Here is a 23097-nt window from a genome sequence, read left to right on the forward strand (position 1 = left end):
TCTACCGAGAAGTCACCAATGATGATAGTCGCACCATTCAGCGTGGCAAGATAAGAAACATCCAACTCCCCTCCATTAGATATTTCGCTTACTATATTGCTACTAGCATTCTTGGTAGGGAGAATACTAGCAATATTTCTAGCTATCATCTTGCTTTCTTAGTTGCTGCACTTACTGGAGAAACACCTTATCATCTTGGTGCTCTTATTGCCCGTCGTCTGTCCGCTAAGGGACCTATCTATGGAGGAATTATTGCATCGCGTATTTTGACACATTTAGCTCTTCCTCTTGACCCTACTGATGTGAAACTAACCCCTGCTAGGCTTGATATTGCTGCTATGAAGAGTCACCAATTTGTTACAACTGACTCTAGTTTAGATAATATTGTTTATAAAATGCTGTTTATTGACGGGGATGAGAGGGAAATCCCCTTGCCGCAGACCGATTTGTTCAGTGTTTAGAGGAAACCGTGGTCGCGCTCCAAGGAGGAGGTGGATGAGCAGCTGAGGATACATGGTTTCCACCAGCAGCATGACTCCGAGGACGCCGAGACCTCCTACGGGTACACCGTCACGTATCCTGGTGCGTCCTCCAGCACATAGCCGAAACAGGGTCCTTCTTCGTCATACTACGGAGACGCCACTTCATGGGGACCGTGGGAATGACCTCCACTTAGGCCAAAAGCCTAAGTTTGGGGGGAGGTATGCCGGCATCACTCATTCATTGCATATTATGATTGCTGGACACTTGTATATACTTGTTTAGCTTCTTAAAGTGGTTTCTAATGAGAGGGAGATGATATTTGGGGAGGTGCTGTCTAAAAAACAGATTCTGGGCTGTTACTAAAACAATTCCTGTGCACAGCCAGAACGATATTTTGAGTTGCAAATTTTTGTGCATGTTCCCCAGGTTGTTATCTAACTTTCATTAGTTGAACACTTTTCGAGCTGGACAGCGGAAGATTTTTGTAAAAATTGATTTCTGTACTGCTGTCAGGCTTTGGCAGATTTCTGCCATCTTGCTTTTCTGTGTTTCTTTTAGTTTTAATTCTCTTGTTTTTGCTTTGTTTCTTTCCTAAAACACAAAAATACCAAAAATATTTCTGTTTTTTCTCTTCACCATTTGTTTATTTAGTTCTTTGCTCCTATTTTACCTTATCTGCTATCATTGGTTTGCTATGAGAAAATCCAAAAAGATTTTGCTTTGTTTGCTTGTTTCCTTTTGTTCTTGTTTCTAACCCGAAAACACCAAAAATATTTGTTTTTCTTCTTTGGTTTTGTAAAGTTCATTAGGGAGTTCAGAGGTCTCCGGTGGTTGGAGCTTGGTTTCATTCCATATTATTATTCAAGCTGCACAAAAAGGCAATAATGACGATCTACGGCAACTTGACTGTGGTGAGAGGCTGGTATGAACTCTATTTGTTTTCATTTTTGTACATACACTCATACATGTGAGCATGCTTAGTTGGTTCATGTGAGGTATATGTCATTTAATGAAATTCTAGTAGTTCATGATCTCTCATGATTAGTTCCAATATATTAATAATGAGCAGCATGACATGAATATTTGCTTGCATTGCTTTATTCATAGATCGGTATGACATTGTGGTATCCTCCTCTGAATAATTCACTTGAATCGACTTGGCACATGCTCACGCATGCATATGACTAAACAAAAGTCAATTAAGCCTCGATGATTTACTATGCTTCAGAGTTCTTGTATCACTTTTATGCCTCCTTTAATTTTATTTTGTCGCAAGCATGATTATGACGGTTATTGCTCTCTTGATTGTCGCTTCCCAGTCTATTGCTAGCCTTCACTTGTACTGAGCGGGAACGCTGCTCGTGCTTCCAAATACCTGAAAACCAAGTTATTCCAAAGTGTCCACCATAAATACCTATGCATGGCATTTCAAACCATTCCAAGTAAATTCTCATGTGCTACCTTTAAACCTTCAAACTACTTCTCATTTGTGTTGATGTTTTATAGCTCATGAGGAAATATGTGGTGTTTTATCTTTCAACCTTGTCATTTACTCCTGACAGACCTTCACCAATGGACTAGTGGCACATCCGCTTATCCAATAATTTTGCAAAAAGAGCTGGCTACGGGGTTCCCAGCCCCAATTAATTAACTTTCATCAATAATTCTCTTCACATGTTTTGCCCTGATTTATCAGTAAGCAACTTAACCTGCAAATAGATACTCCCCCATGGTATGTGAATGTTGGAAGGCACCCGGGGATTCGGTTAGCCATGGCTTCTGTAAGCAAAGGTTGGGGGGAGTGTCATCCATAATGAAACTAAAATGCATGTGTAAACAAAAGAGAAGAGGAATGATCTACCTTGCTGGTAGAGATAACGTCCTTCATGGGAGCTGCTCTTGAGAGTCTGGTTGGCGAGGTGGTTAGAGTACCCACTATCATTCGTTGACAACAACAAACACCTCTCAAAATAATTTTACTTCTGTCTTTGAAAAAATGAAAAGCTCTAGCACATGTTAATCCCTGCTTCCCTCTGCGAAGGGTCAATCTTTTACTTTTATGTTGAGTCACCATCCTTTCTTTGAGCACCTTCTTGAGAGCATAACTGTCATTCTTAGTATAATATGCTTGTCCCAAAATATGATCAGCTGTGGTATAACTTTGATGCGTTTATCTTTGACAATTTTACTTCTAGTCTTTGTATGAACTTCAGAGGTGCCTGGGCATTTATGTTTTGCTGTACAAATACAAGCAAGCGAGATACCACTTTATCATATCTTTCTATGAACATTGCAATCCTGCTTATGGAAGTGTTTAATGATACTTGTTGTTAGTTTGTTGGTATCTCTTTCATGATTGACGCAGCTATTAGATGACTTTATTTGCATGTATCTTATTATGAATTGCTTAAGCACTTGCCACATCATGAGAATATTTACATCATATGAACAAATGTGTTCGTGAAAGTTCTTTTATCGCACTCAGTTGTTAACTGAATTGCTTGAGGACAAGCAATAAGCTAAGCTTGGGGGGAGTTGATACGTCCAAAACGTATCTACTTTCCCGAACACTTTTGCTATTGTTTTGCCTATAATTTGTGTATTTTGGATACAACTAACACGGACTAATGCTGTTTTCAGCGAATTGCTCCGGTGTCTCATTTTTACGCAGAAATTCAACTTTCGGGACAATCCTCGGAATTTATGTCGAAGGGCTTATTTTTCCGGAAGAATCACGGAGCCGGAAGGGCAGGCACGGGGGAGGCCCGGGCCCCCGGACACTAGGCCGGCGCGGCACCGTAGGGGGCGCCGCCCTAGCGTGTGGGCGCCTCGGCCAGCCTCTGACGCCCCCTTCGGACTACTTAAGGGTTTCGATCTAAAAACGCGAGACGAGAAGTCGAAGTCGCCAGAAACCATCCAGTACGCGGCCACCGTCGCGAAACTCCATCTCGGGACTAGAAACTCCGTTCTGGCACTCCGCCGGGACGGGGAATTGGAGGGGATCATCGCCGCCATCACCACCGACGCCTCTCCATCGACCAACCATGTTTTCCCCATCCATGTGTGAGTAATTCCCCCGCTCTAGGCTGAAGGGGATGGTAGGGATTGGATGAGATTGATCATGTAATAGTCATAAGATTGTTAGGGCATGGTGCCTAGTATCCGTAGATGGTACTTTTATGATATTGTTGCAACTTGTTATGCTTAATGCTTGTCACTAGGGCCCGAGTGCCATGATCTCAGATCTGAACATGTTATTGTTTCATCATGATATGCGTTGTTTTATGATCTTACCTGCAAGTTGTATACACACGTTGCTGTCCGGAACCCGAGGCTCCAAAGTGACAGAAATTGGGACAACCGGAGGGGAAGGCGGTGATGTGAGGATCACATGTGTTCACGGAGTGTTAATGCTTTGCTCCGGTACTCTATTAAAAGGAGTACCTTAATTTCCAGTAGTTTCCCTAGAGGCCCGGCTGCCACCGGCTGGTAGGACAAAAGATGTTGTGCAAGTTTCTCATTGCGAGCACGTACGACTATATACGGAACACATGCCTATGGATTGATTAATACTTGGATACTGTTTTATTATTATTTGCAAATGCCCTACCATGATTGTTATATGAATTCTCTCATTCATGCAACGCTCATTCATCCATCCCTGTGCCTACAGTATTTTAATCTTGCTGTTTACTATAATTATTACTGCCATCTTTATTTCACTGCTGCTGTTATTTCACTATTCCTACTGCTATAAAACTGTTGCTGCTGATAAACTCTTGCGAGCAAGTCTGTTTCCAGGTGCAGCTGAATTGACAACTCCGATGTTAAGGCTTACAAGTATTCTTTGTCTCCCTTGTGTCGAATCAATAAATTGGGTAATACTTCCCTCGAAGACTGTTGCGATCCCCTATATTTGTGGGTCATCAAGGTGCTTCATCAGCGATTCCTAGTTGCAGCAGCTTGGGGAGCAAGCTGCAACGGGAGACATCGAATGGAAATTCACCATCACAAAATGAAGACATGCACGATACAAATGTTTGACCTCTATGTCACCTAGGCTATTAGATGCTAGATGTGTATGTTGAGCGTGTTTAATCACCTCGTGGTTGAAGGATAGTCTTAGGACTTGTTTGATCCAAAGGGTTTTCATAGGAGTTTTGTAGGATTTTTACCCATAGATTGTTTTCCTATAGAGCCCGTTTGAATTAAAGGGTTGAATCCCCAAACTTCTTATGGATTGCTTTCCTATGTTACAATCCTATCGGATTTCTAACAAGACATTAGACCTCTTGAAAAAATTCCTATGTGTGTGCGATGACTAGGCTATGCACTCAATCTCGGTTGAAATTTTTTGTAGCTTTCCTATGCTGCCATCGAACAACTAGTTATACCAATTTCATAGGTTTCTTTTCCATAGGGTTGTAGGGGACAAGTCACCATTTTTCCTATTTCTTCACTTTTCCTATCTATGAATCAAACCTGAATCTCAGTTCATACAGCTTGGGTGTAACACAATGTCACAGTGTTCGCAGTCTGCCAGCAATGATGTCTTGTGCTAGGAGGTTTCCATATTCTTCCTCCAGGATAGCCGTCTTGTCTCGTAAAAATGAAAAATAATTTATAAAATCCGGTTCTCAAATTCACCTTCATAGACCAACTCCAACAAGATTTAGTTATTTATTTTTAGATCTAAACTACTACACATGCAATGCAACTTGTCAATTGCTACGGTTGATTCACACGGGTAAATTTGTGGACGAGGTTCTATAAAATTATTTCGGTTTTGCTATGTCTCAGTCAACTGAGATTTTCTTAAGTCTAAGTCAATTACAAAAATGTGCTTTTAGTTGCACTTTTCTGTTAAAAAAGTGCAATTGCACTTTTCTGATAGAAATGTGCAACTGAACCGAGCTGCACTTTTCTTTAAACTGTAGTTGCACCTTTTTGAGTTGTCTGAGACTTAAGAAAATCTCAATCAATTTAGACATAGGCACACCCAAATTATTTTCTGTAAAAAACTATATTTCACCTAGGATTCGGTACTTTGGCAGGCAACGTTGACAGGCTACATATATATATTTAAAATTTCTACACTATACTACTCATCAGCAAGTACTGATTTCGAAATAACACGAGGCTGCAAGTCAGCTGCGAACCCGGCAGGACCGCGCCTCCCACGACAGACAACCGTCCCAGCCCATTGAGCTCCTCAGTCCTCAGTTCCTCACACGCTGCTGCTACATTGCGCTGCTGCTGCTGCGGCTCTGAAAAGGAGCTTCCATTTCCATGCTCCCTCGTCGCCGGTCCCGACTCAGCCCCGGCCGGCGGCCGCCCCCGCCTTCTCCTTCAACGCCACGCACCGGCCCGTTCTGACTAGCTAGTGCCGCCCCCATTCCATTCCTCGCTATAAGTACAGGCGCCCGGCCAGCCATTGGAGAGGTCCCATTCCTTTTTGCTTATCTAGCTTCTCCAGCCCCACTGATCGGCCCCAGCTTCCCTTCTTCTCGGCCTCGTTCTGTCTGCCCTGTGCTCGCCCTGCTCCGTGGTGTGGAACCAAATGGAGGTAGGCGTCGTGTGATCAAGGCTTTCCTTCCTTCCATCCTTTCCATACATGCCGGAGCGGTGGTCACCGGCCGCCTTGATCTATCTTTTACTTACTTGTCGCCTTGTCGGTTTGGTCTTGCAGAAGGCGGCGAGGAGGCGTCAGGTGCCGGCGTTCGGGGAGTGGAACTACTACTACCACTACGACCAGCCGGAGACGGTAGCGCCGCCCGCCCTGGCGTATTGCTACGGCGCCACCCCCGAGCCGGAGGCCTGCAGCGACGTCTGGTTCAGGTACTCGCCTCCCCCGCGCAAACCCACGCCCGCCAAGAAGCCTAGGAGGAGGGTGCCGGAAGGCGACAGTGATACGTCGCTGGAGAAGAAGGGGAGAAGGAGCGGGAGACCGGCGCCGGCGTCGGCGTCGGAAGCTGCCGGCTGCGGCCTGGCGCGCACGACAAGGCTGGTGCGGCCGGTCGACGAGGACCTGTACCAGGTGCCGCCGCCGGAGCTCGCTTCCCACAGGCGCCGCTCCAGGAGGAGGAGCATGTGGATGGGCTGCCTGGGGTGCGTCGCCTGAACCTCAAGTGCTGAACCTGTCCTGCGTTGACAGGATCAGTGGTGGTAGATTGCGTTACTTAATTCCCCCCCCCCCTTCCTTTTTGTTGTTCGATACTTGTATGATAAGTCATAAGTCTCTCCGATCTTTATGCCGCTGTCTTGGGTTGGGCCAAGATACGATCTTTACTCCAACTTTTTTTTGTTTTTTCTGTGCAATCAAACACTGGTGGATCCAAAATCTTGTAGTTTCCTAATTCTATAGGATTGGAGAGGACATATCATTCCAATCTTGTGTTTTTCATATTCATGTGTTCTCTGAAATCATGCGAATCAAACGAGCCCTTAATCTCTCTGATGATCTATATTGCTGCTATTGGTATGTTGACATGATGGTGCGTGCAATTGTGTTTATCTGTAGTTATCTAAGAAACTTCTATTTGATCTAGGATAAGAAAACATCCAATCAATGTGTGAGTTGTCAATCTCTCCGGGCCTCCTCGCGCCGCCTCCCTTCACGGGTGACCATGGGAGAAATCCTAGCTGGCCTCGGCCGTCACTCCCTTCCCCCACCCACCCACCACGTCGTCCTTAGAGGCGGCCATCGAGAAACCCCACATGCCACCGACAAAGGGGCCGCCGAAAAACTTGTGTTGTATCTGGGATCGGAAGAAATCCAATGAATGGGCAGGTATTAGTCAATTTCTAGCGAAAGCTCGAACTTTTTCTCCTACTTTATTCTTTAGGGTGAATCTTGCCAATGAATTGGGGAGATACGTGTCGATGTTCACTTACTACCTCCATACCGGTTTACAGGACAATTACACATTTCGAAAAATAAGTTTGACTATAAATTTAGTTAACAAAACATGAGATATATGCCACTACAAAAATTATACCATTGAATTCATATTGAAATGAAGATTTCAATAGTACAATTTTTATGATACATATGTTATATTTTGTTAACCAAATTAGTAGTTAAAGTTTTTTTTGAAATACGTAATAACCCTATAAACCGGTACGGATGGAGTACATCATTTAAATAGATGGGCGAAGAGCTCAAATATTTTGATCTTAAGAACGGTATGTCCAACTATGATAGCTCGTGTACATATTAGTGGGTGTACAAAAGCCACTTCATTTTTCCTTTCTTTGCACTTCTGCCACGTTTGGGTGAGATTCGGTAGACATTTGCAAGCATGCCGCATCTTGTGCCACGCTTGGCACTAGTCCAATCTTTGTACCTTTTCATCAAGTTTGATTTGCACGTAGAGGAGTTCCTCTGCATGTCTGCCCTAGTCGCTTATCAGAGATCATAATTGACAAATAGTACGCCAGCACGTAGTACAACTCCTGTGTCGGAGTACCTATGCGGATCAGTTGCTGCTCGGGCCCCGACGAACCTGCCACGGACATTGGTTCGTGGAGTTGATGGATGCTGCGCGTGCGTTCTGTTTTCAGCTCGCCCATCCAACACCGTAACACCGTGAGGGCATCTCCAAGTGCGGAACGCAAACGGACCTCAGACACCGTTTGTGTCCATGCGATCGAAAAACGCGTTTGGGATCAGGCTCAGCGGCTTATCTGCGGAGACGCAAATTTAGCCCAAATATGCGTCGATTTTGCGTCTCCGTGGACACGTCGATTGACCGCCGAATCTCACGTAGAACCCGCACATCAGTGGCTGGGATGTCGATAAAATTCCTGCCGGTGGCCTTTTCCAACCCAAAAAATCGAAGATTACCGGCGCCAACACTCCAGCCCATTGCGATGGATGTTCTCGTCGCCGCAACCACCATGGATTCTGTGGGAGCCCTCGCAGCCACCGCCCGGACTCCCCCATAGCCACCACCACAACCCCAATGGAGATCGCATCTCCGGCCGACTCAAAGCGTGCCGCCACTGGCGGCCGGGAAGCTAAGCCAAAGGCGCCAAAGAAGCTGCTATAGAAGAAGGAGAATGGCGTCTAGACCATGAAGCGTCGCGGCCGGCGAAAGAATCTGAAGGAGAGGAATGCAGCGGCGGTGGCCGCCCAGCAGGCAGGCCACTGCCCAAATGGCGTGGCAGATGCAGATGAAAGGCGACGCCCGCGTAGGTCTCCATCCTGGCCTCCATCCGAGCCTAGCGGAGGCCATGCTCCTCGTCAAGCAAGAGAGGATTGTGGGTGTCGCTCCCCCGGCCTCGTCGGTGAGCTCGGTAAGTTCCCAGGTGCGTCCTGGAACGCCTGCACCCTCGCAGGTCCACATGGCGTCACGGTTCGCCTCCGGCGCCGCGCCGGTGCACTTCAACGGGACCCCGGTTCCCGACCTGAACCGGATGCCGCGGACCGGTGACTCGTGCCCGGCCGCGACACAGAAGATGCGACAGGTCCCGGAGGAGAGCATGCCGGTGCCTCTCACCCTGTTTGAGGAAATGAACCCATCTGCCCCGACGATGGACGACCCGGTATGTTTGCTTTCTCACTGTCTCCCTCTGTCGTGTGTCATTCGTGTGACGTTCGGTGATTCGTAGGCCTATTGGATGGGACACAATGAGGGCGATATCCAGGCCATGATCTTCCGCGTCGGCTTCATCGGTGAGGCGGCGTCGGGACATGGATGCAGGATCAGTGACCACAAACGTAGGATTGGGTGGACATCGATGTCGAACGGCTGTTTTTCACCCAGCCCACGCAGGCAACAACCGTCGATGTCGATGAGGAGGCGCCAACATGGCCTGTCCTGACCAAGGATGATGCTGGCAAGAGGAAGGGGAGAGCCACAGGACCAGCGGTTTCAACGACGACGAGGACAAATGTTTGTGCGATGTGTGGCTCGCGACCAACCATGAATGCATAAATGGTGCCCCGAAAAAGGGCAAGGTCTACTGGGCCAAGGTGGTCCAAGAGTACGAAAAGAGGAAGTGTCACACGCCCTGCCCTACGAGATGAAAAGCGATCGCACAGAAGAGTCCATCAGAAAAAGATGGAACTACATCAAACAAGAGACCTCCAAGTTCTGCGCCACCGTCGATCGTGTTGTTTCCCACCCCCCAGAGCGGCACGGGCGTGCTTGCTGTGGTAAAGAAACGAGCATCATCATTCCATATATGTAGCAAACCATGAACCTAACTTTTACCAATTGCAGATACCCAGGGCCTTGGAGAAGTTCAAGGCAACACATATGAAGGGCTTCTATATGGTCCATTGCCGGGAGAAGCTGAAGAACGCATCAAAGTGGAGGGTTGACTATGCAGCCTACCATGAAGCTTTCAAGAATGGGACAGTAACGGTTGTCGTCGACGGCGAAGACGACGATCCTGGGCAGAAAGCCCTTCCACCTCGTCCCTGGGGCCATAAGTCTACCAAGGCCGATCTTGCCCGGGAGGCATCAGCCCTTGCGTTGAGCCAGACCTTGGAGAAGTTCATGGCGGACTCTCAAGCTGCCCTGGACACAAGGGACGAGAAGAAGCGTTTGCAAAAAGAGGCCGCATCTGCCATCTACTTCAACCTCACCAAATAGATCATTGAGGTCCAAAGGATGGACGTCGAGGCCAAAAAGGCAGACGCCGAGGCCAAAATGCGTGACGCCGAGGCCAGAAGGATGGACGGCGATGCCAAGATCCGGGCAGAGGACACAATGATCATGCTGGCCGACTTGAGCAACATGAACGATGACACCAGGACCTGGTTCCTGAAGAAGCGTGCCAAAATCCGCGCGCGAGACGCCTAATCTGCGGCGCCATTGTCAAGCACCATGGCCTTTTTTGGACTATATTTGATGTTTTGGCTATGTTTGTTTACCTTTTGGACTACATTTTGTGCCGTATCTTGTGCGTAATGTGATGAACTTATTTGAGACCCCAATTTGAGCCAATATGATGGCCATATGTTCATGATATTTGCTTGTTTCACATGTTTTTCGATATTTCAGAAAAATGGCACGCGTCCAATATGTGTCGAGCCGCTGGACATACCCTGACGCAAGTGGATGCATGGCCATTTTCGCGTGCGCGGGCCGACGTAAACGAACGCGTGCGAACATTTTAGACATCTGAAATGCGTCGGCCAGCTGGAGACGCCTTCACAGCCTCATCGTGTGGAGAGATGCATGCTACAGAGGAAGCAGCAACTATTTTGCATGTGCCCGTTTTTAGCATGGACATATCAAGCAAGTCAAAAGGTCTAAGAGCATCTCCAGCCGCGTCCCCCAAACCGTCCCCAAACCGCGCCGGATTGAGCGTTTGGGGGACGTGTTTTGTTCGTGCCGCGTTTGGGGGACGTCGCTCCCCAGCCGCGTCCCCAAACGCCGCCCCCAAATGAATATTTGTGCACGAAAATAAAGATTTTCATTCAATTTTGATTATATATTACAAAGTTTGAATGAAAACGGCTAGATTTCATCTAAACCTAGACTACTGACCGCCCGGCGGCGCGTTCGACGGCCCCGCCCCGTCGTCGCCTCCCCTACGCCGCAGCTCCTCCTGCGCGCGCCTCCTCTCCTTGCGAGCGGCGGTGGCCAGACGGTGCCGCTCCCGCCGCGCGTCCTCCGCCGTCCCCTGCTGCGCCGCCTGGAGGGAGAGCTCGATGGCGCGACGAATATGCGCCTCTTCGCGGGCACGGGCGTCGTCCTGGAGCTTCTTCTCCGACTCGAAGGACTCGACGAGGGCGCGTTGCTGATCGGCCGTCTCGTCCGGGTGCGGCCCGTCGTCGTCGGACCAGTCGAACTCGTCGTCGTCGTCGTCCTCCACCTCGGTCTCCTCCGCCTCGGCCTCCTCCTCCTCCATTGGCGCCTCCTCCTCCACATCTGTTGGCGCCTCCATCATCGCTGCCGCTAACGCGTCGGCCTCCGCCGCCAACTGCTCCGCCCGCCTCCCCCATAGCGCCATCAGCGCCGCCTCCCGCTGCCGACGCTCCTCCGCCGTCACCTCGCTGCTGGTGCTCGATCGACTCACGCCGCCGGCGCTCGATCGAGTCACGCCGTTCCAGGTACAGCGCCTGCCGCTCATCGCGCTGGCGCTGGCGCTCTTCAGCCCATCGCTGCTCAATCTCCTCCCGGTACCGGCGCCGTCGCGCCTCTTACTCCGTCGAGGCGTCGAACGCCGCAACGGTGTCGCCCAGCTGCTCCTGCCACGCTGCTGCCGCCGCGGCCTCCTCAGCTGCGGAGGCAGGGCGGAGAACGCCGCTAGATCCGCCGCCTGCTGGCGGGCCTCCTCCTCGAGTGCCTCCTCTAGTGCCGCACGCCCGCTGCCGGGCTGGAAGTGGAGGAGACGGCGGTGGAGGGAAGTGGCCATCGCCGGGGCGGTTTGCCATTGCCACTGGTGATGGAGGAGACGGCTGTGGAGCGACGAGGGCTGTGTTTGTTGTCGGCGGGGTGTGGTGGCTACCGTTGATGAGCCGGGAGACCTTTTATAGACGCCGGCGTCGGGAAGAAAGCGCGGGAACAGACGAGAAGAGGCGGGAAGTTCGCGCGGGAACGGGCGGTGGCGTGTGAACGCCGGCGACTGATGACCCACAAGTATAGGGGGTGTATCGTAGTATCTTCGATAAGTAAGAATGTCGATCCCAACGAGGAGCAGAAGGTGTTAGCAGCAGTTTCGATGGAGGATTCACTGTAAATGCTCACAGACAAGTATTCAGGGGGTTTTGATATTGCGAGATAAATAAAGTACAAGTAAATAAAATGCGAGAGAAATAATTGCAGCGAGTGGCCCAATCCTTTTTAGCACAAAGGACAAGCCGGTTTGTTTACTTATAATGACCAAACGTTCCTGAGGACACACGGGGATTTTAGTCTAGTACTTTCGCTTCATGTGGTTTAATAATCTTCATTGTTTTGATAAGTGTTGTGTGGGTGAACCTATGCTAATGCACCGCCCTTCCTAGGACTAATACATACTTGTGATTATACCCCTTGCAAGCATCCGCAACTACAAGAAAGTAATTAAGATAAATCTAACCACAGCCTTAAACTCTGAGATCCTGCGATCCCTCCTGCATCGATATACTAACGGGGCTCGGGTTTCGTCACTCCGGCAACCCCGCAATTAGCAACCGAATACAAGATGCACTCCCCTAGGCCCATAAATGGTGAAGTGTCGTGTAGTCGACGTTCACACGACACCACTAGAAGAATGACACCACAACTTAAATATCATAACATTGAATATTACTCAACCATAATTCACTACTAGCATTTAGACTTCACCCATGTCCTCAAGAACTAAACGAACTACTCACGAGACATCATATGGAATACAATCAGAGGTGATATGATGATGAATAACAATCTGAACATAAACCTTGGTTCAATGGTTTCACTCAATAGCATCTACAACAAGTATAGAATAACACCGGGAGAGTTCCCCCTATCAAACAATCAAGATTTAACCCGAATTGCTACAGCGGTGACGAGGTGCAGCGGTGGTGATGGCGGTGTAGATGGTGGAGATGATGATGATGATGATGGAGATGATGTCCAGCTCGATGACGATGGCGATGGCGTCGATTTCCCCTCCAGGAGGGAATTTCCCCGGCGGATTCCCGCCCGCCGGAGAGCTCTTTTCTCTCTGGTGTTCTCCGCCCCGCGAGGCGGGCTGTAACCCTCCGTGAGGTCCTCTATCCGGCTTAGGTTTTCGGGACGAAGGAGTACGCGAAGAAAAGGAGGCGAAGGGGCTGTGGGGCCCCCGGAGCATAGGGTGGCGCGGCCGGGCCATGGGCCGCGCCGCCCTATGGTGCGGGCCCACGATGGCTCCTCTCTTCTTCCCCTTCTGGCTCCTTCCGTCATCTGGAAAAATAGGAATTTTCGTGAAATTTCCTTCCACAGTTGATCTTCCGAAATATTGCATTCTGACGGTGCTTTTTCTAGCAGAATCCTGGCTCCGGTGCTTGGTCCTCCAATAATGATGAAACATACAAAATAGATGAAATAACATAAGTATTGTGTCCCAATATGAAATATATCAATGAATAACGACAAATTATGATACAAAATAGTGATGCAAATTGGACGTATCAACTCCCCCAAGCTTAGACCTCGCTTGTCCCCAAGCGAACGCGAGCTCGATAAACAAGACCACATGTTTATGGAGTGAAGAGTCGATAAATAAAATACGGACAAGAAGCATCATATTCATTTACACAAGACATTCTAGTAAACAACCTCCTCATATAACTCATCTTGAAATAAGTAAAGAGAAATCACAAGTAAAGGTGCATAAGAAATCATAGTTGGTGATGGCAAACTTTGTTCTTGGTCAGAGAACTACTAACGGATTGTACTTCTAAGCAAAGCTTTCATATTAGATTTTATCGCTGAGCCTTCATATTTAAGCATGACAATCTCTTCATAATCATTGATAACTTCAAAGTCATATTCATTCAGATAAAATTGGTACTAAACAAGAAAGTATAAAAGACATGACCAACTAAATCATAGCATAAATGATTGGTTCACAACAACTCAATTGCTTGCTTGAGATAGAGGGAAATAGGTTTACTGACTCAACATAAAAGTAAAAGACAGGCCCTTCGCAGAGGGAAGCAGGGATTAAATCATGTGCTAGAGCTTTTCAAGTTTGAAATCATATAAAGAGCATAAAAGTAAGATTTTGAGCGGTGTTTGTTGTTGTCAACGAATGGTAGCGGGCACTCTAACCCCCTTGCCAGACAAACTCTCAAAGAGCGGCTCCCATTTAGTTTTATTTTTGGGTGGCACTCCTTCCAACCTTTCTTTCACAAACCATGGCTAACCGAATCTTCGGGTGCCTGCCAACAATCTCATACCATGAAGGAGTGCCTTTTTATTTTAGTTTTATTATGTTGACACTCCCCCAACCTTGGCTTTCTCAATCCATGGCTAACCGAATCCTTCGGGTGCCGTCCAACAATCACATACCATGGAGGAGTGTCTATTTAAGTTAATTAATTCGGGACTAGGAATCCCATTGCCAGCTCTTTTTGCAAAATTATTGGATAAGCGGATGTACCGCTAGTCCATTGGTGAAAGTTCCCAACAAGATTGAAAGATAAAACACCACATACTTCCTCATGAGCTATTAAACATTGACACAAATAAGGAGTAGTATAGTTTGAATTATTTAAAGGTAGCACATGAAGTATTTACTTGGAATGGCAGAAAATACCATGTAGTAGGTAGGTATGGTGGACACAAATGGCATAGGTTTAGTCTAAGGTTATGGATGTATGAGAAGCATTCCCTCTCGATACAGGTCTTTGGCTAGCAAGGTTTGATAGCAAGCATAAAGGTTGAGGGAAACAAACAAATATACATATGATAGAAACAATCATGCATCTTTCTCATAAGCACAAACAATTTTAACCTCAGAATACTAAGCATAGAGATAATGGAGTAATGTATCTAAGTGTATTTCTCTCTTCTATTAAACATCAAGATGTTGTTGCTATTGACCAATGCTAAGTTTGCCAAAACCAAATAGATTTACTTAATGCTCCCAAAGTGAGATCAATACTCATGTCAAGAGTAATCATATAATGGAGATTGCAAACTAAAATAAGGTGTGCAAAAAGTAAATGATAAGACTTCTCATTAATATTCCATAACGATAACTCACACCAACGGATACATAGATAACTAACTAAGAGAGATACTTCCACATTGCATACTATTCCATATGATAACTTCCCTACTCATGATATAACACTACTTGATAGTAAAAGATAAAGGTAATGATGATGTGATACCGCGGCACTCCCCCAAGCTTGGAACAAACCAAGGGGATGCCAATACCGATGATGAATTACTACTTCGGTGATGATGGTGAATCTTTGTCGTCATCGGACTTCCATGGAAGAGGCCCTCCATCAACAAAAGACATCTTGGTCTCAGGGAACTCTGAAACTAGCGAGCATGACTTATGCGCTTAAACCTGTTTTCATACTGACGGTTTTGATTATGAACATCATAGAGTTGAGCTTGGAGTTTGTTGGTGGTGTCGTGAAGTGAGAAGATATCGTCCCACGGCTTCGCGAGTCTCCTTCTTGTGCCCATCAATGAGTTCAGACACAATCTTGTGAAAGATATCCACTTCACGCTCAGCCATCTTCTTGTAGTTGAAAACCTCTTGTTCCAGTTTCTCCATCCGGTCTTCCAAACTCCCTTCTCCCTTAGGACCCTGGACATCTTTGATCTGCAACTCTCCATCCACGAGCCGCAACTCTTTGGGGTGCATCTTCAGCTCGTTCATGTACGGGTTGACGACGTCCTCAAAGAAGCTGTCCTTCTGAGTTCCCGACGAAGACATGATGGATCTAGATCCGAAACAGATCCTGCGAGAAAACAGCTCGAAACAAAACACGACGAGAAAACGATATTACGGACCTCCGGGGGTCCGGGGATTATATAGCAAATATTTTTACGACAAAAGGAAGGTTCCGGGCCGAAAACGAGTGGAAACGGGACGCCGAGGGCTGTCACCATAGGTCGGCGCGGCCAGGGTGGGGCCCGCGCCGGCCTATGGTGACGGGCCCTCGCGCGTCTTTTCCACTCCGTTTCGATTCCGTAATTTTTCATATTTTCTAAAAACAGCAGAAATAATGTTCGAAAAGGTAAACACGGACTTTTTATTACCTGTACTGTTACCTATTCAAAGTCCAGTTCTGGCGGACTGTCAATTTGTCCTTTGATGAAAGCCTCCGGTGTTTCCACTTGAATAATATCCACATCAACATTATAAGAATCACCCGAGATATAATGCTTGAGTCTTTGTCCATTCACCACTTGTGTGGCGTTGCCTTGGAGAGAGCTAATTTTAATTGCTCCTGAACGATACACCTCCTCAACAACATATGGTCCTTCCCACTTCGAGAGTAATTTCCCTGCAAAGAATCTGAGACGAGACCGATACAATAGAACTTGGTCTCCAACATTAAATTCTCTTTTAATGATCCTTCTATCATGCCACTTCTTAACTTTTTCTTTAAAGAGTTTAGCATTTTCATAAGCTTCACTTCTCCATTCATCTAGAGAACTTAATTGCAACAACCTCTTATTACCGGCTAATTTAGGATCTTTATTTAGTTCTCTAACAGCCCAATAAGCTTTGTGCTCTAGTTCTAAAGGTAAATGACAAGCTTTTCCATAAACCATTTTATAAGGTGACATTCCCATAGGATTTTTATAAGCGAGTTCTATAAGCCCATAGTGCTTCTTTCAATTTACTAGCCCAATTCTTTCTAGATTTATTAACGAGTCTTTCCTAAGATAGCTTTAATCTCTCTATTTGATAATTCTACTTGACCACTAGTTTGAGGATGATAAGCGAAGCAATTCTATGATTAATACCATACTTAGCAAGAGTTTTTCTAAAACCTCCATGAATGAAATGAGAACCTCCATCGGTCATAATATATCTAGGTACTCCAAATCTAGGAAATATAATATCTACAAGCATTTTTATAGAGGTCTCACCATCAGCACTTTTTGTAGGTATAGCTTCTACCCATTTAGTAACATAATCAACGGCGACAAGTATATGAGTGTTACCGTCGAAGAAGGGAAAGGACCCATGAAGTCGAATCCCCAACAATCGAATGGTTCAATAACAAGAGTATAATTCATAGGCATTTCATTGCGTCTAGAGATATTACCAACTCTTTGACATTCATCACAAGATAGAATAAATTTCCTTGCATCTTTGAAGAGTGTTGGCCAATAAAAACCTGATTGTAGAACCTTTTGCGCGGTTCTATCTCCAACGTGATGTCCTCCATAAACACTTCCATGACATTTATTCAATATCTCCTGTTGTTCATATTCAGGAACACATCTTCGCATAATACCATCCACTCCTTCTTTATATAAGTGTGGGTCATCCCAAAAATAATGCCTCAAGTCATAAAAGAATTTCCTTCTTTCTTTGAGATTTGAAAAGGTTGGAGGCAAATACTTCGAAACAATAAAGTTAGCATAATCTGCATACCAAGGGCTCTCTCACGAGCTCACCTTTATTACGACCAATTGTTCATTTGGAAAACTATCATTAACGGGAACGGGATCATAAGCAATATTTTCTAATCTAGACAAATTATCAGCAACGGGATTATCGGCACCTTTCCTATCTATAATATGTAAATCAAATTCTTGCAACGAAGTACCCATCTAATAAGCCTTGGCTTAGCATCTTTCTTTGTCATAAGGTATCTAATTGCGGCATGATCGGTATGAATTGTAACTTTCGAATCAACAATATAGGGTCTAAACTTATCACAAGCAAAGACTACGGCTAACAATTCCTTTTGAGTTGTAGCATAATTTCTTTGAGCAGACATCAAGAGTCTTACTAGCATAATGAATAACATTTAATTTTTTATCTACCCGCTGTCCAAGAACAGCGCCTACGACAAAATCACTAGCATCACACATAATTTCAAAAGGCAAATTCCAATCGGGAGGTTCGACTACGGGAGCGAGTTGTTAAGGCTTTCTTTAGAGTTTCAAAAGCTTCCTTACAATCATCATCAAAAACAAAAGGTACATCTTTTTGAAGAAGATTAGTAAGAGGCTTTGAAATTTTAGAGAAATCTTTAATAAATCTCCTATAAAACCCGAGCGTGACCAAGAACACTACGAATACCTTTAACATCCCTCGGATAGGGCATCTTCTCAATTGCTTCAACTTTAGCTCTATCAACTTCAATACCTCTCTCGGAAATTTTATGTCCCAATACAATTCCTTCATTAACCATAAAGTGGCATTTCTCCCAATTAAGAACAAGGTTAGTTTCTTCACATCTCTGCAAAACTTTATCGAGGTTTCGCAAGCAATTATCAAAATAATTCCCATAAACAGAAAAATCATCCATGAACACCTCTACAATACTTTCACAAAAACCATGAAAAATAGCAGACATGCATCTTTGAAAAGTAGCAGGAGCATTACATAAACCAAAAGGCATACGCCTATAAGCATAAGTTCCATAAGGACAAGTAAATGTGGTTTTCTCTTGATCTTTAGCTTTAACAGCAATTTGTGAAAACCCAGAATAACCATCAAGAAAGCAAAAATGAGTATTTTTAGATAACCTTTCTAGCATTTGATCAATAAAGGGTAAAGGGTAATGATCTTTCTTAGTAACTTTATTAACTTTTCGAAAATCAATGCACATTCTATAACCTACAACTATTCTTTGAGGAATAAGCTCATCATTATCATTAGGCACAACGAGTCATTCCTCCTTTCTTAGGAACACAATGCACGGGACTAACCCATCTACTATCGGCAATAGGATATATAATACCAGCTTCAAGAAGTTTTAATACCTCGTTCCTTACCACCTCTTTCATCTTCGGAATTAGACGACGTTGATGTTCAACAACAGAGCTTTGCATCTTCTTCCATATTAATAGCATGTTGGCAAATAGAAGGAGAAATCCCTTTCAAATCATCAAGAGTATAGCCAATAGCTCCTCGGTGTTTCTTCAATATTTCCAATAACCTTTCTTCCTCAATTTACGAAAGCTTAGAACTAATAATAACAGGATATATTTTCTTATCATCAATATGAGCATATTTAAGATTATCGGGTAAAGGCTTTAAATCAAAAACAGGATCTTCTTTTGGTGGCGGTGTTGTACCCAAATCTTCCACTAGGTAAATCATGCTTGAGAATAGGTTGGCGAAGGAAAATTTCCTCAAGCTCGTCTCTTTCTTTCCTAAAAGCTTCACTTTCACTATTCTCCAAATGTTGCTGCAAAGGATTATTAGGAACAAGAACAATAGATGCACCTTTGCTCCATTTTAAAATCATTACTAGGCAAGTCGGCTTTATAAGGAGTTTTGGTAAATTTAGAAAAATTAAATTCATAAGGTTCACCAGCAAATCTAGTCAAAATTTTCTCTTTCTTACAATCTATAATAGCTCCACAAGTATTTAGAAAAGGTCTACCAAAAATGATAGGACAATGATCACTAGCGAGCAGAACCAAGTACCAAAAAGTCAGCGGGATATTTAATCTTACCACATAGAACTTCCACATCTCGAACAATACCAATTGAAGAAATAGTTTCTCTATTAGCCAGATGAATAACCACATCAATATCTTCAAGTTCACAAGAACCAATTTCGTGCATAATCTCAGTGTAAAGCTCATAAGGAATAGCACTAACACTTGCACCAATATCACATAAACCATAATAGCAATGATCACCAATTCTAACGGATAGCATAGGAACACTAACTTGTTTGGATTTATTAGGATGTGAAACAATATTAGAAGCATCTTCACGAGAAAATAATATGACCATCCTCCACATTTTCGGTCACAAGATCTTTAACTATTGCAACAGCAGGTTCAATTTTAATTTGTTCTTCAGGTTCTTTAGGCTTCTTTTCACTTTTATTAACCGCACTAGATATAACAGAGTACTCCTTCATTTTAGCAGGGAAAGGAGTTTTTTCGATATAAGCTTCAGGAATAACATTATCAACAGTTTCAACCACTACACATTTGTTTACAGATGAATCAATTTTATCTTTATACGGTTCATGATACTTATCAAAATTCTTCTTAGGCAGTTCATAATGAGAGGCAAAAGCTTTATAAAGATTTGCAACAACTTGGGAATCAAGACCATATGTAGCACTCATATTACGAAATTTATCGAGTATCCATAAAAGCTTCAATGCATTTATAATCATAAATTATACACGATTCTCTATCTTTGTCGTTCTCCCATCCTTCGGTATTTTCTTGGATCCGATCAAGAAGGTCCCTTTTAAACTCTTCATTCTTGCGTGTAAATGATCCAGAACAGGAAGTATCCGAGCAAGGTCTTGTCTTGAAAAGAAAGTCTTGCATAGAAATTATCAATAATAACATTACCGGGAAGCTCATGAATGGGGCATTTGAGCATTAAAGACTTCAATCTCCCCCAAGCTTGGGCAATACTCTCTCCATCATGAGGCCAGAAATTATATATGCGGTTCCGATCTTTGTGAATTTCACTTGGAGGATAAAATTTGGAATAAAATAATGGCACAATGTCCTCCCAATCAATAGAATCACCATTCTTCAGCAATTTATACCAGTGCGCCGCTTTACCAGACAGCGATATAGTGAATAGTTTCTTTCTAACTTCATTCATAGAAATACCTGCACACTTGAATAACCCGCATAATTCATGCAAAAACAATAAATGATCACCAGGATGGACAGTTCCATCCCCTTCATAGCGGTTATCCATAACACGTTCAATAATTTTCATAGGTATTTTATATGGTACTACTTCCTCACATGGCGCTTCATCCACTACCGTTGCAGTAGTAGTAGATTTCCCAAATAGAAATTGAAGAGAAGATCTCTCCATAATGGTTTATAGCAGCAGGCAGAAATAAAATCAGCACAAACAGTAAATTTCCTTACCAATTCCACTTACCAATAGCGCTTCACTCCCCGGCAACGGCGCCAGAAAATAGTCTTGATGACCCACAAGTATAGGGGGTGTATCGTAGTATCTTCGATAAGTAAGAATGTCGATCCCAACGAGGAGCAGAAGGTGTTAGCAGCAGTTTCGATGGAGGATTCACTGTAAATGCTCACAGACAAGTATTCGGGGGTTTTGATATTGCGGATAAATAAAGTACAAGTAAATAAAATGCGAGAGAAATAATTGCAGCGAGTGGCCCAATCCTTTTTAGCACAAAGGACAAGCCGGTTTGTTTACTTATAATGACCAAACGTTCACGAGGACACACGGGGATTTTAGTCTAGTACTTTCGCTTCATGTGGTTTAATAATCTTCATTGTTTTGATAAGTGTTGTGTGGGTGAACCTATGCTAATGCACCGCCCTTCCTAGGACTAATACATACTTGTGATTATACCCCTTGCAAGCATCCGCAACTACAAGAAAGTAATTAAGATAAATCTAACCACAGACCTTAAACTACGAGATCCTGCGATCCCTCCTGCATCGATATACTAACGGGGGCTCGGGTTTCGTCACTCCGGCAACCCCGCAATTAGCAACCGAATACAAGATGCACTCCCCTAGGCCCATAAATGGTGAAGTGTCGTGTAGTCGACGTTCACACGACACCACTAGAAGAATGACACCACAACTTAAATATCATAACATTGAATATTACTCAACCATAATTCACTACTAGCATTTAGACTTCACCCATGTCCTCAAGAACTAAACGAACTACTCACGAGACATCATATGGAATACAATCAGAGGTGATATGATGATGAATAACAATCTGAACATAAACCTTGGTTCAATGGTTTCACTCAATAGCATCTACAACAAGTATAGAATAACACCGGGAGAGTTTCCCCTATCAAACAATCAAGATTTAACCCGAATTGCTACAGCGGTGACGAGGTGCAGCGGTGGTGATGGCGGTGTAGATGGTGGAGATGATGATGATGATGATGGAGATGATGTCCAGCTCGATGACGATGGCGATGGCGTCGATTTCCCCCTCCGGGAGGAATTTCCCCGGCGGATTCCTGCCCGCCGGAGAGCTCTTTTCTCTCGGTGTTGTCCGCCCCGCGAGGCGGGCTGTAACCCTCCGTGAGGTCCTCTATCCGGCTTAGGTTTTCGGGACGAAGGAGTACGCGAAGAAAAGGAGGCGAAAGGGGCCGTGGGGCCCCGCGAGCATAGGGTGGCGCGGCCGGGCCATGGGCCGCGCCGCCCTATGGTCTCGGGCCCACGATGGCTCCTCTCTTCTTCCCCTTCCGGCTCCTTCCGTCATCCGGAAAAATAGGAATTTTCGTGAAATTCCCTTCCACGATTGATCTTCCGAAATATTGCATTCTGACGGTGCTTTTTCTAGCAGAATCCTGGCTCCGGTGCTTGGTCCTCCAATAATGATGAAACATACAAAATAGATGAAATAACATAAGTATTGTGTCCCAATATGAAATATATCAATGAATAACAGCAAATTATGATACAAAATAGTGATGCAAATTGGACGTATCAGCGACGCGTGGAGGCTGCGCAGCACCGACGAGACGTCTCGCCTGCCCCTCCGTCGCCATTAAGGCAAAGATGCCGCTGCGCGCGAATAACTTCCGTCGCGAGGTAGGCGACGGTTAGGTTCAAATTAACTGTGCCGCTGACGCGTCGGCCCCGCGCCTCCTCGCCTCGCTTTTCGTTGTGTCCGGCGTGCCCGGTGCGTCCCCTGTGGGACGGGGACGGGCTCGGGGCGCCGGACACCATATAGGGGCGCGCCGGACAAAAAAGGGCTTTGGGGGACGCGGCTGGAACGCTTTTTTTGTCCGGCGCGCCCCAAATCCCTTTGGGGGACGCTTTGGGGGACGCGACTGGAGATGCTCTGAGAGACCAAGCTCGTGCTCCGATTCAAGCCTTCACAAACCGAGAGAGGTGAGTTCGAGTTGAAAGGATGGAAAGAGAAAACATAGTAAAAAGGATGGTAAATATTTACATCACCACACCCGTTTCCACCAAAAAATAAAACTCGCAGGAGAAAGGGGGGAAAGAACATAGTCGAGTGAGTTTAGAATTCAGTGACTAGGATATG

At 45.2% G+C, this 23097-nt stretch overlaps 1 protein-coding gene across 1 annotated transcript; it reads left to right on the forward strand.

Annotated features, from left to right (window-relative positions):
- Positions 1-6097: 6097 nt before the first annotated feature.
- Positions 6098-6604, forward strand: LOC124657293. Its single transcript, XM_047195867.1, has one exon. The coding sequence runs from the start codon at positions 6098-6100 to the stop codon at positions 6602-6604; it is 507 nt and encodes a 168-aa protein (XP_047051823.1).
- Positions 6605-23097: the final 16493 nt, after the last annotated feature.

This window comes from Lolium rigidum, chromosome 5 (genome assembly GCF_022539505.1).
Source record: "Lolium rigidum isolate FL_2022 chromosome 5, APGP_CSIRO_Lrig_0.1, whole genome shotgun sequence".
NCBI classification, from domain to species: Eukaryota; Viridiplantae; Streptophyta; class Magnoliopsida; order Poales; family Poaceae; genus Lolium; species Lolium rigidum.